Source organism: Pan paniscus, chromosome 4 (genome assembly GCF_029289425.2).
Source record: "Pan paniscus chromosome 4, NHGRI_mPanPan1-v2.0_pri, whole genome shotgun sequence".
Lineage (NCBI taxonomy): Eukaryota > Metazoa > Chordata > Mammalia > Primates > Hominidae > Pan > Pan paniscus.
This window is the reverse complement of record NC_073253.2, coordinates 171408903-171423529: the sequence shown is the minus strand read 5'-3', so window position 1 is coordinate 171423529 and position 14627 is coordinate 171408903. Positions and strand designations below refer to the sequence as shown.

The 14627-nt window shown below is 43.0% G+C and overlaps 1 protein-coding gene across 4 annotated transcripts in view; it reads right to left on the bottom strand.

Moving 5' to 3' along the window:
* Positions 1-14627, bottom strand: part of SIMC1 (SUMO interacting motifs containing 1) — a 103396-nt gene that overhangs the window by 3246 nt on the left and 85523 nt on the right. For all 4 annotated transcript variants that reach the window (XM_034961001.3, XM_034961003.3, XM_055113036.2 and 1 more), the window contains 2 exons: positions 7046-7202; positions 6776-6860 (listed from right to left, as the gene is read on the bottom strand). In XM_034961001.3, coding sequence (XP_034816892.2) covers positions 6776-6860; positions 7046-7202 — 242 coding nt within the window. The remainder of the gene's footprint in view (positions 1-6775; positions 6861-7045; positions 7203-14627) is intronic.

Here is a 14627-nt window from a genome sequence, read left to right as displayed (position 1 = left end):
ACTCGGAAGCCTGAGGGTGGGAGAATTGCTTGAACCCGGGAGGTGGAGGTTGTAGTGAGCCAAGATCACACCACTGCACTCCAGCCTGGACGACAGAGCTAGACTCCGTCTCAAAAAAACAAAACAAAACAAAACAAAAAAACAAAAAAAAAGTTTCGTGAGTGTGATAATGCACAGTGGTATGAAGTACAATATCCTTACGCTTAGGAGATACATGCTGAACATGCTGAAGTACTTAAGCAATACAATTATGATGGCGCACTTATCAACTGTTTCAGAAAAAATGGTATATACATGGATCAATAGGTAAACCAAATATGTCAAAATCTTAGCAGCTAATGAATCAGCGTAAATGGTATATATATGGGCATTCGTTATACTATTCTTTCTACTTTTCTGTAGGTCTAAAAATGAAAATAGGAAAACAAAAAGTTATAAAGGTATCTCATCCCAAATCTACAGGCCAGCCCCAATAGATTCTAGAAGTGTGTGGAACTGAGGCAAATGAGCACAAGGTCACATTAGGCAAATGTATTGAGAGAGTTCTGGGGACTTGAAGACTTCCAGTTGCACATAAGTACACTATCATTTCTCAGTCTCCTCATTTATCAAACGGGGATGATGGCACTTTCACTAACAGTTATTAAAAGGACTGAGCTACACTGTATGCAGATTTAGGACACAGAACAAATCATTTTAAGTGGTATATCAGGTTACATTTTAAGTGGTTTATCAGGTTACATTTTCAAGTAATACATTCAATATGTTTTTTCTCAACCTTCAGATAAAATGATGGAAAAGTAAAATCTCTCAAAACTAAAGTCTGTAATCTGTGAAGAAGTACAGTAAGTATACAACAGCATGTTCAAAAAGTCTGGAAACACAGGAAACAAAGCTGCCTTGAGATGGAAGTGCAAGGCCCTTTCAACCTTCAAACAGCACACATTTACTGAGCACCTACTGCATATCAGGAACTGGCTAGAGTCTGGGGACACAGTGGAATTTAGAGCCTTGGGCCCAGTCCTTGTGGACTGATATTCTAGTTGCAGGAAGCCTGATGATAAGTTAGTCAACAATATTGATTATAGTTTGTGGCAAATGCAATCAAATAAATAAATCAGATGCTGTGATAAACAGTAACACTGAGGGGAATAAGGCAAGCAGCCCACTCTAGCCACGGAGGGTCTGTGAGCTGAGTATTGACGGATGAGGAGGCAACCATGCAAAGGTCAAAAGGAAAAGCAGTCCATGGAGAACAGCAATAGCAAATGTCCTGAGGAAAAGCATGCTTAGAGAACGAGACAGAAAATCAGGGTAGGAAGCCTTCTGCCATGGTAAGACGCAGCAAGAAGTCCTTCCCAGGTGCAGCCCCTTGACCTTGGACTTCCCAGCCTCTGGAACTGGGTGGAAGCACTGGGGATGCATATACCACGTTAATGGCATCCATGGAAGGCAATGAAAATTACATTTGATACTTAAAGTGTTTCAGCTAACATAAGGTAATGACTTTATAAATCGAGAAACTTAAAAAAATCAGAGTAATAAAAGGGAGACAAGTACTAGATGAGATTGGAAGGTAGGGTAGGCCACATTATAATGTGGAGTTTGGCCTTTGAGAGCAAACAGGGTATCTATAGACTTAGAGGGTTGTAAATAGGGAAATATGAGCTGTTTTATTTGAGACTAGTTAGGAATAGTCTTAGGAAGAGCCTTTTTGTAGACTTTGATTTTCTTAAGGCATGTGCCACTCTGAAAAATACAAAAATGATTTTGAAACAAGTGGAAAAAAAGTTGACGGAATAGGGTGGGACAGGGGAAACTTAGAGGGCAAGCAAGAAGAATGTGGAGTTTATTAAATCATGCAGGAAAGTTAAAGAAGCAAATGTTAGCAGCGCCCATCTCAGCACTGTCTATGGGGGAGGAAACCCTGGCCAGTGGACTTCAGCCCTGCTGGTCTAGTCAACAAGGCCTTGGATTTTATGCTTCGGTAGGGATAAGAGTTGTTATGTCAGAGGTTGCTGATTACTGTATGAGGACATTTAACATTGAAAAGGGTTTGAGCCATAATGCCTGGCTCAAGATATTTCAGCTGATAGTATTGTTAGTAGTTTTGGATCAATACAAGAGTTAGTTATTATTTCATCATCATCATCATCATCATCATCATCATCATCATCATCATCACTATAGGAATCTCCTACCTAATATGTCAAACCTGAGCTCTTCATCTTCCTTGCAGATCTTTCTCCATGTCAGTAATGGCAGAACCCTGGGAGTCACCCTTCAGACTCAGTCACTTAAGTCCTGTCAAAGTTATCTTCAAAGTGCTTCTGTCCCATCCACTGCCTTCTCCACTGTCCTTCTGTCCTTGCCACACCCTTGTCACCATTACCCCTCCCCTGGCCCCTCTGGCCCTCTGCCAAATGATTCGCTACACATCAGGTAGAGCGGCCTTTAAATTTGCAGATCTGATCATGACACTCCCTTACTTGGAACCAACCACTTTGATGGCTTCACTCTGTTCTTGGAACCAGCTGAATTTCCTTAGCATGGCCAAGATGGCCCTTCGCAACCTCCCCCATGGACTATTCTAGTCTCATTTAGTGTTATTCTCCCCTTACTCACTACATCCTTGCCCTGCTAGCTTGTTCTATGTTCCTTGGACTCACTAAGCATCTTTTTGCCTCAAGGCCCTCGGACATTCAGTTCCTTCTTTCTGGAAAACTCTTGTCTCCCCATTTGCCTGGCTAACACCATTACTTCATGTCTTTTATTTCTTTCTTTTTGAGATGGAGTCTTGCTCTGCTGCCCAGGCTGGAGTGCAGTGGCACAATCTCAGCTCACTGCAACCTCTGCCTCCCAGGGTCAACCAATTCTCCTGCCTCAGCCTCCCAAGCAGCTGGGATTACAGGTACCCACCACCACGCCTGGCTAATTTTTGTATTTTTAGTAGAGATGGGGATTTGCCATGTTGGCCAGGCTGGTCTTGAACTCCTGACCTCAGGTGATACATCCACCTCAGCATCCCAAAGTGTTAGGATTACAGGGGTGAGTCCTTGCACCCCGCCTACTTAATGTCTTAGATGAGGTATCACTTCTTCAGGGAGGCCTTCCTGGATCCCTCCAAAAATAGATTCTGTGCACTTGTACTTCCTTCATAGCATTTACTCTATGTAACTATAGGTTACTTGTATGATTATTCATTTAGGCTCAATCTCTCCTCTCCACTAAACAATAAGCTCTGTGAGGGCAGAGGCCATGCTGGTCTTATTCATTAAGGTTTTCCCAGTGAGCACAGAGGACAGAGAGGACATTCAGTAGATATCTGTTGTCTCGATAAATATATGAATTGAACTGATCCTACCTGCTTCTGCTTTTCCCCGTCCGTGGACAGGGCTCCTTGCAGGGAGACCGTGTGTGTGACTGTCCTCAGAATGACTGGGACTGACTTCTGCAAGCTATGCTGGCCAGATGAGCAGGATTCAGGAAAAGCATGCATTTGTTCATTGAAATATTATATGTTCAAATCCCTAGAATTCATACTCATAAACTCCATGACAGGCAGCACTTTGTAATTTTGCTGAGGCTGAAACTTGAGCCACACGGCTATGCAACTGGGGTGGGGGGGATTGATTCTCTCGGCCAAAGAACAAGAACATGAGCTCAACTGACAGCCCAGAATCCGTGTCTCTGACAGACCTGTTTGAATCCTAGCTCTGCATTTGCTTTTCTCTCAGCCTTTGTTTTCCCATCTGTAACAGGGGGTGATACCTTCACAAGGTTTTTGGATTATATAAACCAGTGCAGGTGAATTTACCTAATCTCTTTTCCTTTCTTCCTCCATGCTGAGAGTTCCCCTAAACAAAAGGAAAGCTGGGGCTCTCTAATCCCTTCCCTTCTTCTCCCACTCTTGCAGCTAGACAACTAGTGGAGCTAGACAACTCAGACTGATCTCAAAATGCCCTCAACAACATCCACAGACCCCTCGCAGAAGGCAGAGATGAGACGAAGGGCCCTCACAGTAAGATGCTTACTGACTGACAAGGACGCTGACTATTGCAGGGTACCATTCGGCTGTGTTCTTTGCAGGACAATGTTTTCAAACTACTAGTGCTAATTTTCCTCCTTCCTAACTCTTGGACCCCAAAGAAGCTGGAACAAACATTTAAGGATAAAACAGCACTGCAACACACCCCATTTATTCTTGGTCAATATATACTGGTTTGAGGCCTTTCTCTCTCTTATCAAAACATAAAAAATATTCTGTAATAAAAGTAGATTCTGTTTCCACCTTAAGTCATTATTGCCCATGATAGGTGTATTCCCCGGGAATCAAAATAGAAAGGAACAAGAAATGTTAAAGGTGAACTTTAAAACAAGCTGTTAATATTAACCTTTCTGGTAATCTCCAAAACAATTACATAAGCCTCACTGAGGGTAAGAACACATGGAACTTGCCTTCGGGTCTTTGTTTGGAGGAGGACATGCACCTTTCTTTGAGGGTGCTACAAATGCACAAACTGCACAACCACATATCATGCATGGACTGGACAACATACTCTTTTATTTTTTTTGAGACAGAGTCTCACTCTGTCACCAGGGCTGGAGTGTAGTGGTACGATCTTGGCTCACTGCAACCTCCACCTCCCGGGTTCAAATGATTCTCCTGCCTCAGCCTCCTGAGTAGCTGGGATTACAAGACCCCGCCACTACACCCAGCTAATTTTTTTGTATTTTTAGTAGAGACGGGGTTTCACCATGTTGGTCAGGCTGGCCTTGAACTCCTGACCTTGTGATTCGCCCACCTCGGCCTCCCAAAGTGCTGGAATTACAGGCGTGAGCCACCATGCCTGGCCGACAATGTACTCTTTTAAGTGTTAGTTACAACAGTCTGAAACACAGAGAAGACCCTTAGCCTACCTCTGCCCAGGGACGCAGGAAGACAGATTCAATGAACATTAAACACATTACTTTTTTCACTCATTAATAATCCTTGCAAGTTACATACTATCATCCCCATTCTATAGAAGGAAGAAACCGAGGCCTAGAGACACTGTTAGCTGCCCAACACGGAGTAAATGGTGAAGTTCGGATTTAAACTCAGACTTTCTGTCTTAAATCCAGTACTTTATTTTTTTTAAAGTCTCTACAACAGCTTTCTCAATTCCTGGCCTGAGAGGGTCTGAGAGCTATCTTACTTTCCCAAGTGCCATTACTGAGTTAAAATAAACCTAAATATGATCATGGGCAGGTGTATTTCACTTGTATACTTTTTTCCCTCACTATTTGGGAATAAGTTGCAGACACTATGCCCCTCTACCCCTCAATACTTCAGTATGGATTTCCTAAGGCCAAGGACATTTACTATCATAATCCAGTATGATTATCAAAAATAGGGAATTTAATATGGACACAATAATGTTATCATCTATTAAAGTTTTACCAATTGTCCGAACAATGTACTACAGCCTTGCCCTGCTAGTTTGTTCTATGTTCCTTGGACTCACACTAAGCAACTTCTTGCCTCAAGGCTCTAGGACATGCTGTTCTTTCTTTCTGGAAAACTCTCGTCTCCCCATTTATGACTTCTTTTCTCCTGTTCAGGATCCAGCCTAGGGTCATGCCTTGAATGTAGTATTTATGTGCTTTAGTTTCTTTTAAATGTGGAAGAGTATCTCAGTCTGTCTTTGTTTTTAAAACACTGGCACTTTAAAAAAGTACAGGTCAGTTATTTTATAAAAGGTCACTCAATCTGGTTTTGTCTGAAGTGTCCTGGCCATTGGATCCAGGTCATGAACTTTTGGCAAGAACATTACATACATGATGATGCATCCTTCTCCGTCAATCACATCCAGGAAGAATGCCAGGTTTCTCCCCTAGCAAGTTACTATTTTTCCTCCAGTAATTAATAATTCATCAGTTCTTCAGTTTCCCCATAGGCCTCATTAATCCTTGGCTAATAAAATCATTCTCATTTGAAGCAGCTATTCCATCATTATCCTGGTCAACATTTACCTTCTGAGGGTTACCTGGTCTAACTCTCCTACATCGTCATTGGTCACTGGCTTCACCTGTGACCCAAGCAGCTCTGAAGAGCCACTTTCATAGACTTAGAGTACCTTACATCTTCTGCAAGATGTACATGTTCACCTTGCTCCTGATTTGCTCTGTACTTACATTGTATTGACGGATGTTTACAATGTTTACAATGTCCACAGTCAGTGAGCAAAGATGCTGCAGTGACAGGCCAAGGGAGGATGCCAGGGGTCTTCAGGCATTCCTGAGTCCTTCTCAGGTTCTGATGACTTCTCTTTTTTCCCCCCCCCTTGAGACAGGGTCCCACTCTGTTGCCCAGGCTGGAATGCAGTGGCATGATCTTGGCTCACTGCAACCTCTGCCTCCCGGGTTCGAATGATTCTCCTGCTTCAACCTCCTGAGTAGCTGGGAGTACAGGCATACACCACCACGCCTGGCTAATTTTTGTATTTTTAGTAGAGACAGGGTTTCACCATGTTGGCCAGGCTGGAGGTTCTGATGACTTCTGCTTACCTACACAACCTTACAACTATGAGGACCATGTATTGTCGGCCATAACAAGAATATGTGAATTCTTTTCACAGTGGTGACTCCGGCTATGTCATTTCTTATCCCTTATAATAAGTTACATACAACCAAGGAACAATGTCAACAAATCAGAATATCCTGTGTAGTTATGACTAATACAAATGTCCATTGAGACCTTCCACTACTCCACTTGTGAACAAATGCTCCTTACCTCTTAAAACATGTTGATAACTGGACAGCAGAAACTGCAGATGCTCAACCAATTCGTCCCAAGTCTGCCACTGGCTTTTATCTGACTGCAGAGATGGTAAAATGGATTGATAATAAATGCCTTCCCCAGTTAAAATTTTTGTACAGTTTTCAATTCACCTTTACAGAATGCTCAAACAGTTGTGTTTTAAGCTAAAATCCTATGGGAAGGGTTCGGGCCTAGAGCAAAGAAAGGTGCTCTAGGCCTGAAATTGGGCAGGAAAAAATGTACCTGACACTTGAGCAGTGACGTAGAATTATTCAGAAAGTAGAGGGCCTGGGCCAGAGACAGAGGCAGGCGGGTGGGTGTCTCACAGCTGTGGAGGAATATGATTTCTAACACTTTGCAGCGCAGAAGGTGGCTTTCCATGGTAGTAAAGAACATTTCTCTGTGTGGAGAAGAGGAAGAGGGAGTTAATCATCACAACTATGCTTCAAAGAACATGAGCCACAATTCACCCTGAATGTACAACATTTGTCCTAAAAAAGACAGTTAAGAAGGAATACCGTGGAAGCCCACAGAATCACAAAACCTGTGGACAGGGTAGAAATGGGTTTGTTGGATTAGCAACTGCTAGAATGAGGAAAAAGTCTTTCACATTTGACAAAGACAAGTTTAGGACACATGAAAAATAATTACTACACATTGTAACTATGAAAATTAATCATGAGAATATTTCTGAATGCCAATGATGTGCCAAATACTATTTGGCACAACAAGGAATATTAAGATAAATAAAAGGAACCACTCTCAAAAAGCTGATAGTTGAACAGGGGCAAGGGGTACGCAAAAGGAACTTTAAAAAGTGCAGGGCAAGTGTACTTGTATGCAAAGTGCTAGTGGTGCTCCAGAGATACACAGAAGAGAGCACATTTGGGGACTGGAAGTGGCCTTCCTATGGAGGCAGAAGCACTGGTGAGAGTGGTCTAGGAGTGGCAAAAAGGCTCAACGCAGGAGGTATTTCTCTCTTTCTTTCTCTTGCTTTCTAATCTCTCTCTCTCTCTCTCCCCCCCTCCCTGCCTCCCTCCCTCTCCCTCCCTTCATCCCTCACCCCACCCCTGCCTTTCTGACAGGTCTCACTCTGTCATCCAGGCTGGAGTGCAGTGGTGTGATCATCACACACTGCAGCCTCAATCTCTTGGGCTCAAAGTGATCCTCTGACCTCAGCCTCCCAAGTAGCTGGAACTACAGGAGTGTGCCACTGTCTCTGGCTAATTATTATTTTTTTTGTAGAGATGGGGTCTCACTATGTTGTCAGGGCTGGCCTCAAACTCCTGGGCTCAAGCAATCTTCCCACCCTGGCCTCCCAAAGTGTTGGGATTACAGGCGTGAGCCACTGTGCCTGGCCATAGTATTTTTTTATTTGAAACTATTTTCTCTTCTAATTTTTGTGCCAGGGCTTGCTTTATAATCTGCAGATGGTAAACTCAGAGATCTACAAAGGACAAGGACATAATTTCAATATATGGAACACAGTAGGAACTGTAGGTAGAATTACCTAGAGCAATTCAAATTAAAAATTTAAAAACAAGGCCGGGCACGGTGGCCCACGCCTGTAATCCTAGCACTTTGGGAAGCCGAGGTGGGTGGACTGCCTGAGCTCAGGAGTTCGAGACCAGTCTGGGCAACAATGGTAATACCCTGTCTCTACTAAAACACAAAAAATTAGCCAGGCGTGGTGGTGTGCACCTGTAGTCCCAGCTACTTGGGAGGCTGAGGCAGGAGAATTGCTTGAACCTGGGAGGCCGAGGTTGCAGTGAGCCAAGACTGCACCACTGCAATCCAGCCTGGGCAACACAGCGAGACTCAATCTAAAAAAAAAAAAAAAAAAAAAAAAAGATACAAAGAAAGGCCAACATCTAGATCCAGCCTCAACACAGTAACTGATGTTGGACTTTCCTTTCTGTCATAATCAATGATAAAACCAGAGGAAATATAGAAAACAACCATTTTCAGGCATTAGAGAACTTACTACAAAGGACTGTGATTATTATTATTATTTTTTTGAGACAGAGTTTCGCTCTTTTGCCCAGGCTGGAGTGAAGTGGCCTGATCTCAGCTCACTGCAACCTCCACCCCCACCCGCCGGGTTCAAGCAATTCTCCTGCCTCAGCCTCCTGAGCCGCTGGGATTATAGGCACCCACCACCATGCCCAGCTAATTTTTGTATTTTTAGTAGAGACATGTTTCACCATGTTGGCCAGGCTGGTCTCGAACTCCTGACCTCAGGTGATCCACCCCAACTGCCTCCCAAAATGCTAGGATTATAGGCATGAGCCACTGTGCCCTGCAGGACTGTGATTCTTGAGAGAACAGAAACAAAGGTGGTAAACTTCATGTACTCCAGATTTCTTGCTGGGGGCACTTTCTAATGAAGGCAGAGGAAGGTGTGGGTCCAAAATAGAAGAGAGGGGGCTTCTTGGGCAGACAAAACAGAGGCTGGAGTTTAGGACAGTTGAGGTGTCTAGAATTTGTGTCAGAGAATAGGGTGCTCAGGAAATGTGTGTAAGGGAACCTGTTGGCACATGTGTAGGGGGAAGCCCCAAAAGCCTGGTGGAGAACAGCTACTGGGGGGTTGCAAGCTGGCTGGGAATTCTGGAGATCTCAGAGTGCTGAAAGATACTGGTGTTTCAAGGAGTCAGTGTGGAGAGATCTCACTGAATATCCTGGACATTCAGTTGAGACCCCAGAAAGATTAAGCCTCAAGAATGTAGCTCCTTAATAAGGGCTGCTGTGGAACCATCCTCACAAATCCTAGAAACAAGCCTCAACAGGAAAAAGCTAATCTGCCAGCAAATTAACTGCCTGTCAGAATAAAAGTCAATACTCTTTAGAGAGCAAAATCCAGACTCTCAACAATGTAGTGCCCACAATGTCCAGAACACAATAAAATTACCAGACAAGTAAAAAAAGCAGGAAGATGTAATTCATAACCAGGAGCAAATGTCCATAGAAACAGACCAAGAGGTGACATACATGTTGGAATTAGTTGTGAGGGGCTTTTAGATAACTATTATAAATATGTTCAAGATTTTCAAAAGCAAGCAAGTCAATTAAGATGTACATAATCAGTGACTAGATGAAGACTTGCAGCAAAAAGAATAAAAAGGAACCAAATGTTAACTCTAGTTCCAAAAAAAAAAAAAAAACAATAATAGACTTAACAGCAGATTGGGCACTGGGGGAATTAAAAAAATGGATTTTAAAGACTATTGAGAGAGAGAGAGAGAAAACAAAATAAATGAAACTAAACAGCAATAGAAAAAAACAGAGCCTCGGTGATCTGTGGAACAGATCTATATGTACACTTAGATTCCCAGAAGATAAGAGAGGTTGGGGCAAAAAAAAAATATTAAAAATCTGTATTTAGGCCAGGTACAGTGGCTCACACCTGTAATCCCGGCACTCTGGGAGGCCAAGGTGGGGGAATCAACTGAGGTCAGGAGTTCAAGACCAGCCTGGCCAACACGGTGAAACCCCGTCTCTACTAAAAATACAAAAATTAGCTGGGCGTGGTGGTGCGCACCTGTCATCTCAGCTACTTGGGAGGGTGAGACAGGAGAATCACTTGAGCCTTGGGAGGCAGAGGTTGCGGTGAGCTTAGATTGCACCACTGGACTCCAGTCTGGGCGACAGAGTGAGACCCTATCTCAAACAAAACACAACAAAACACCAAAAAAACCCCACAACCTGGATGAATCACCAGGGAATTATGCTGAGTGAAAAAAAGCCAGTCCCAAAAGGTTATATACCAAATGATTCCATTTATATCATTTTCTTTTTCTTTTTATGTTTGAGATGGAGTCTTGCTCTGTCGCCCAGGCTGGAGTGCAGTGGTGCAATCTTGGCTCACTGCAACCTCTGCCTCCTGTGTTCAAGTGTTTCTCCTGCCTCAGCCTCCCAAGTAGCTGGGATTACAGGTGCGCGCCACGATGCCAGGCTAATTTTTGTATTTTTAGTAGAGATGGGGTTTTGCTGTGTTGGCCAGGCTGGTCTTGCACTCCTGACATCAAGTGATCTGCCCACCTTGGCCTCCCAAAGTGCTGCGATTATAGGCGTGAGCCATTGTGCCTAGGCCATTTATATCACATTCTTGAAATGACACAAATATAAAAAATGGAAAACAGATTAATGGTTGACAGGGGTTAAGAAAGGGGTTGGGATGGGAGGGAAGTGGGTGTGGCTATAAAAAGGCAAGAAGAGCAATCCTTGAAGTGATGGAAATGTTCTATATCTTGGCTTATGTCAATCACAATATCCTGGTTGTGATACTGTACTATAGTTTTGTAATATATTACCATTGGGGGAAATTGGAAAAAGATTATCTGGGTTGTCTCTGAACTCTTTAATAATTTTAATATTGAATAAAGTTTATATTTATTTTTATCCAATAATATGTAATATTGAATACAATATTTATCTAATACTATTTAATATTTAACATTCCTTAAAATTGCATGTGAATTTACAATTATGTCAAAATAAGATTTTAATCTAAAAATAAACTAAGGCCAGGCACGGTGGCTCATGTCTGTAATCCCAGCACTGTGGGAGGCTGAGGCAGGTGGATAACCTGAGGTTGGGAGTTCGAGACTAGCCTGACCAACATGGAGAAACCCCGTCTCTACTAAAAATGCAAAGTTAGCCGGGTCTGGTGGCGCATGCCTGTAATCCCAGCTACTTGGGAGGCTGAGGCAGGAGAATCTCTTGAACCCGGGAGGCAGAGGTTGTGGTGAGCTGAGATCGCGCCATTGCACTCCAGTCTAGGCAACAAAAGCAAAACTCTGACTCAGAAAACAAGCAAACAAACAAACAAAAAAAACCAAAAAGATTTTAATTTAAAAAAGAGAACTAAAAGCCAACAGGAGAGATAAAATGGAATAATAGAAAATCTTCAATTAATCCAAAAGCCAGAAGAGGAGGAAAGAACAAACAGGAAACAAATAGTCAGATTACAGGTATAAAACCAATACTTCTATTAAAGAGCAGGAATTTTCAGCTGGCTAAAACAACAAATGCCAACTATATACTGTTTACAATAAACATAACCTTTTTTCTTATCTTTTTGTATTGACAATTTCAGACATACTGAATTGCAAGAATAATGCAAAGTTTGTGTTTGTTTTTTTTTTTTAGACAGTCTTGCTCTGTCGCCCAGGCTGGAGTGCAGTGGCACAATCTTGGCTCACTGCAGCCTCGGCCTCCTGGGTTCAAGCGATTCTCCTGCCTCAGCCTCCCGAGTAGCTGAGATTACAGGCGCCCGCCACCACACCTGGCTAATTTTTGTATTTTTAGTAGAGATGGAGTTTCACCATGCTGGCCAAGCTGGTCTTGAACTCCTGACCTCAGCTGATTCGCCCACCTTGGCCTCCCAAAGTGCTAGGATCACAGGCATGAGCCAACTGCATCTGGCCTACCACATCTTCTTTATCCATCTGTCTGTCTGTTTTTCTTTGAATTATCTGAGAGTAAGTTGCAGACATAGGGCTGGGTGCAGTGGCTCATGCCTGCAATCCCAGCACTTTGGGAGGCCAAGGTGGGCGGATCACTTGAGGACAGGAGTTCGAGACCAGCCTGGCCAACATGGTGAAACCCCTTCCCTACTAAAAATATAAAAATTAGCAGGGCATGGTGGGGGCACCTGTAATCCCAGCTACTCAGAAGGCTGAGGCAGGAGAATTGCTTTACATTGCTTTGTCTTTCATGATACTGACTTTTTTTTTTTTTTTTTTTTTAGACGGAGTCTTGCTCTGTCGCCCAGGCTGGAGTGCAGTGGCGCCATCTCGGCTCACTGCAAGCTCCGCCTCCTGGGTTCATGCCATTCTCCTGCCTCAGCCTCCCGAGTAGCTGGGACTACAGGGGCCTGCCACCATGCCTGGCTAATTTTTTGTATTTTTAATAGAGACGGGGTTTCACTGTGTTAGCCAGGATGGTATTGATCTCCTGACCTCGTGATCCACCCGCCTTGGCCTCCCAAAGTGGATACTGACATTTTTGAAAAGCACATGCCAGTTTTTTTCAAGGAACATCTCTCATTTGACATTAGGCTGAACTTTTCCCATGAATGGATGAAGGTTATACATTTTTGGCAGTACTGAAAAAATGGTGTTTTGTTGTTCTCAATGCCTTGTATAAAAAGGCACATGACATCAATTTGTCCCATTGTTGGTGTGAACTTTGATCACTTGACTATGGTAGTGTCTCCATTGTAAAGTTGCTATTTTTCCCTTTGTAATAAATAAGTATCTTGTGGGAACATACTTGGAGACCATGCAAATATCTTGTTACTCCACAATCTTTCACCATGTTAGTATCCATTCACGTCTGAATATTATGATGGTTGCCAAACAGTATTTCTGCCTAATTCATCATTTTTTCTAACATTAGTTGGCTTTTTACTGTAAGAAAGGGGTCCCGTCTCTTTCTTCCTATCAGCACTGGAATCATAGATTCCTGTTTTATTCAACAGATAATATTATTTTACTGTCAATATTCATTTTGGAGCTCAAATTATTCCAGATTTGGTCACTGAAAGCCCCTTTAAGCTGACTCCTGTGTCTTTCGACATGTTCTGAATAGTCTTTGAATACTTCCTTTGTGGCACAAGATGTTCCAGGCTCATCTTGTACTTTACCTAACACAGTTCTGGAGTTAGTCATTCCTTCAAGGAATTCTGGTTCCCTTTCTTTTTTGTTTTTTTGAGATGGAGACTTGCTCTGTTGCCCAGGCTGGAGTGGAGTGGTGCGATCTTAGCTCACTGCAACCTCCACCTCCTGGTTTCAAGCGATTCTCCTGCCTCAGGCTTCCAAGTAGCTGAGATAACAGGCGTATGCTACCACACCCAGCTAATTTTTTTATTTTTAGTAGAGACAGGGTTTCACCATGTTGGCCAGGCTGGTCTCGAACTCCTGACCTCAAGTGACCTGCCCACCTTGGCCTCCCAAAGTGCTGGGATTACAGGCGTGAGCCACCGCACCTGGCCCTGGTTCCCTTTCATGTAAACTGGAATTTAAAAACAAAGATCTGGGTATGAGGTGTGCTCCACTGCTACTAAGATATAATTGCTTCCATGCTCTCTCAGTGGGCAGAGGTAGGAAACATATGTATGAATACACACAGACGTATGTGTATATATAATATATGTAAATAAGCCCTCACACATCTACATCTATTCCTATCTCTATATTTATTAGAAACCACAAGTTCATACTGATACCTCCAATTCCAATCCAGTACCACAGGGTTTATTCTATCCTTTCCCCTTTTCATATGTGTAAATCTTTTCTCTGACAGTGAGAAACTTGGCTCTCAGTATTCACAATATATTTGTTTAATCCTAGAATACACATAAAATTGTTTTTGAATTGTATATTTCTGCGAAAAAGAAACCTACTAACTAGAGTTCAGTTCATTTTGTCTTTACCATTATGACATTTAGTCCAAATATTGTGTTTTAAGTTACTTTGACACAGTCAGAGAACAGATTAGCATTTGCCAGTAGCTGGGAGGATGGATGATTGTAGCTATAAAAGGGTAGCACAAGGAATCCTTGTGATGATGGAATAGCTATACATTTTTTTTTTTTTTTAAAGAGGGAGTCTCGCTCTTTCGCCCAGGCTGGACTCTTTCGCCCAGGCTGGACTGCAGTTGCACTATCTCTATCTCTGCTCACTGCAAGCTCCGCCTCCCGGGTTCATGCCATTCTCCTGCCTCAGCCTCCCGAGTAGCTGGGACTACAGGCGACCGCCACCGCACCCGGCTAATTTTTTGTATTTTTAGAAGAGACGGGGTTTCACCGTGTTAGCCAGGATGG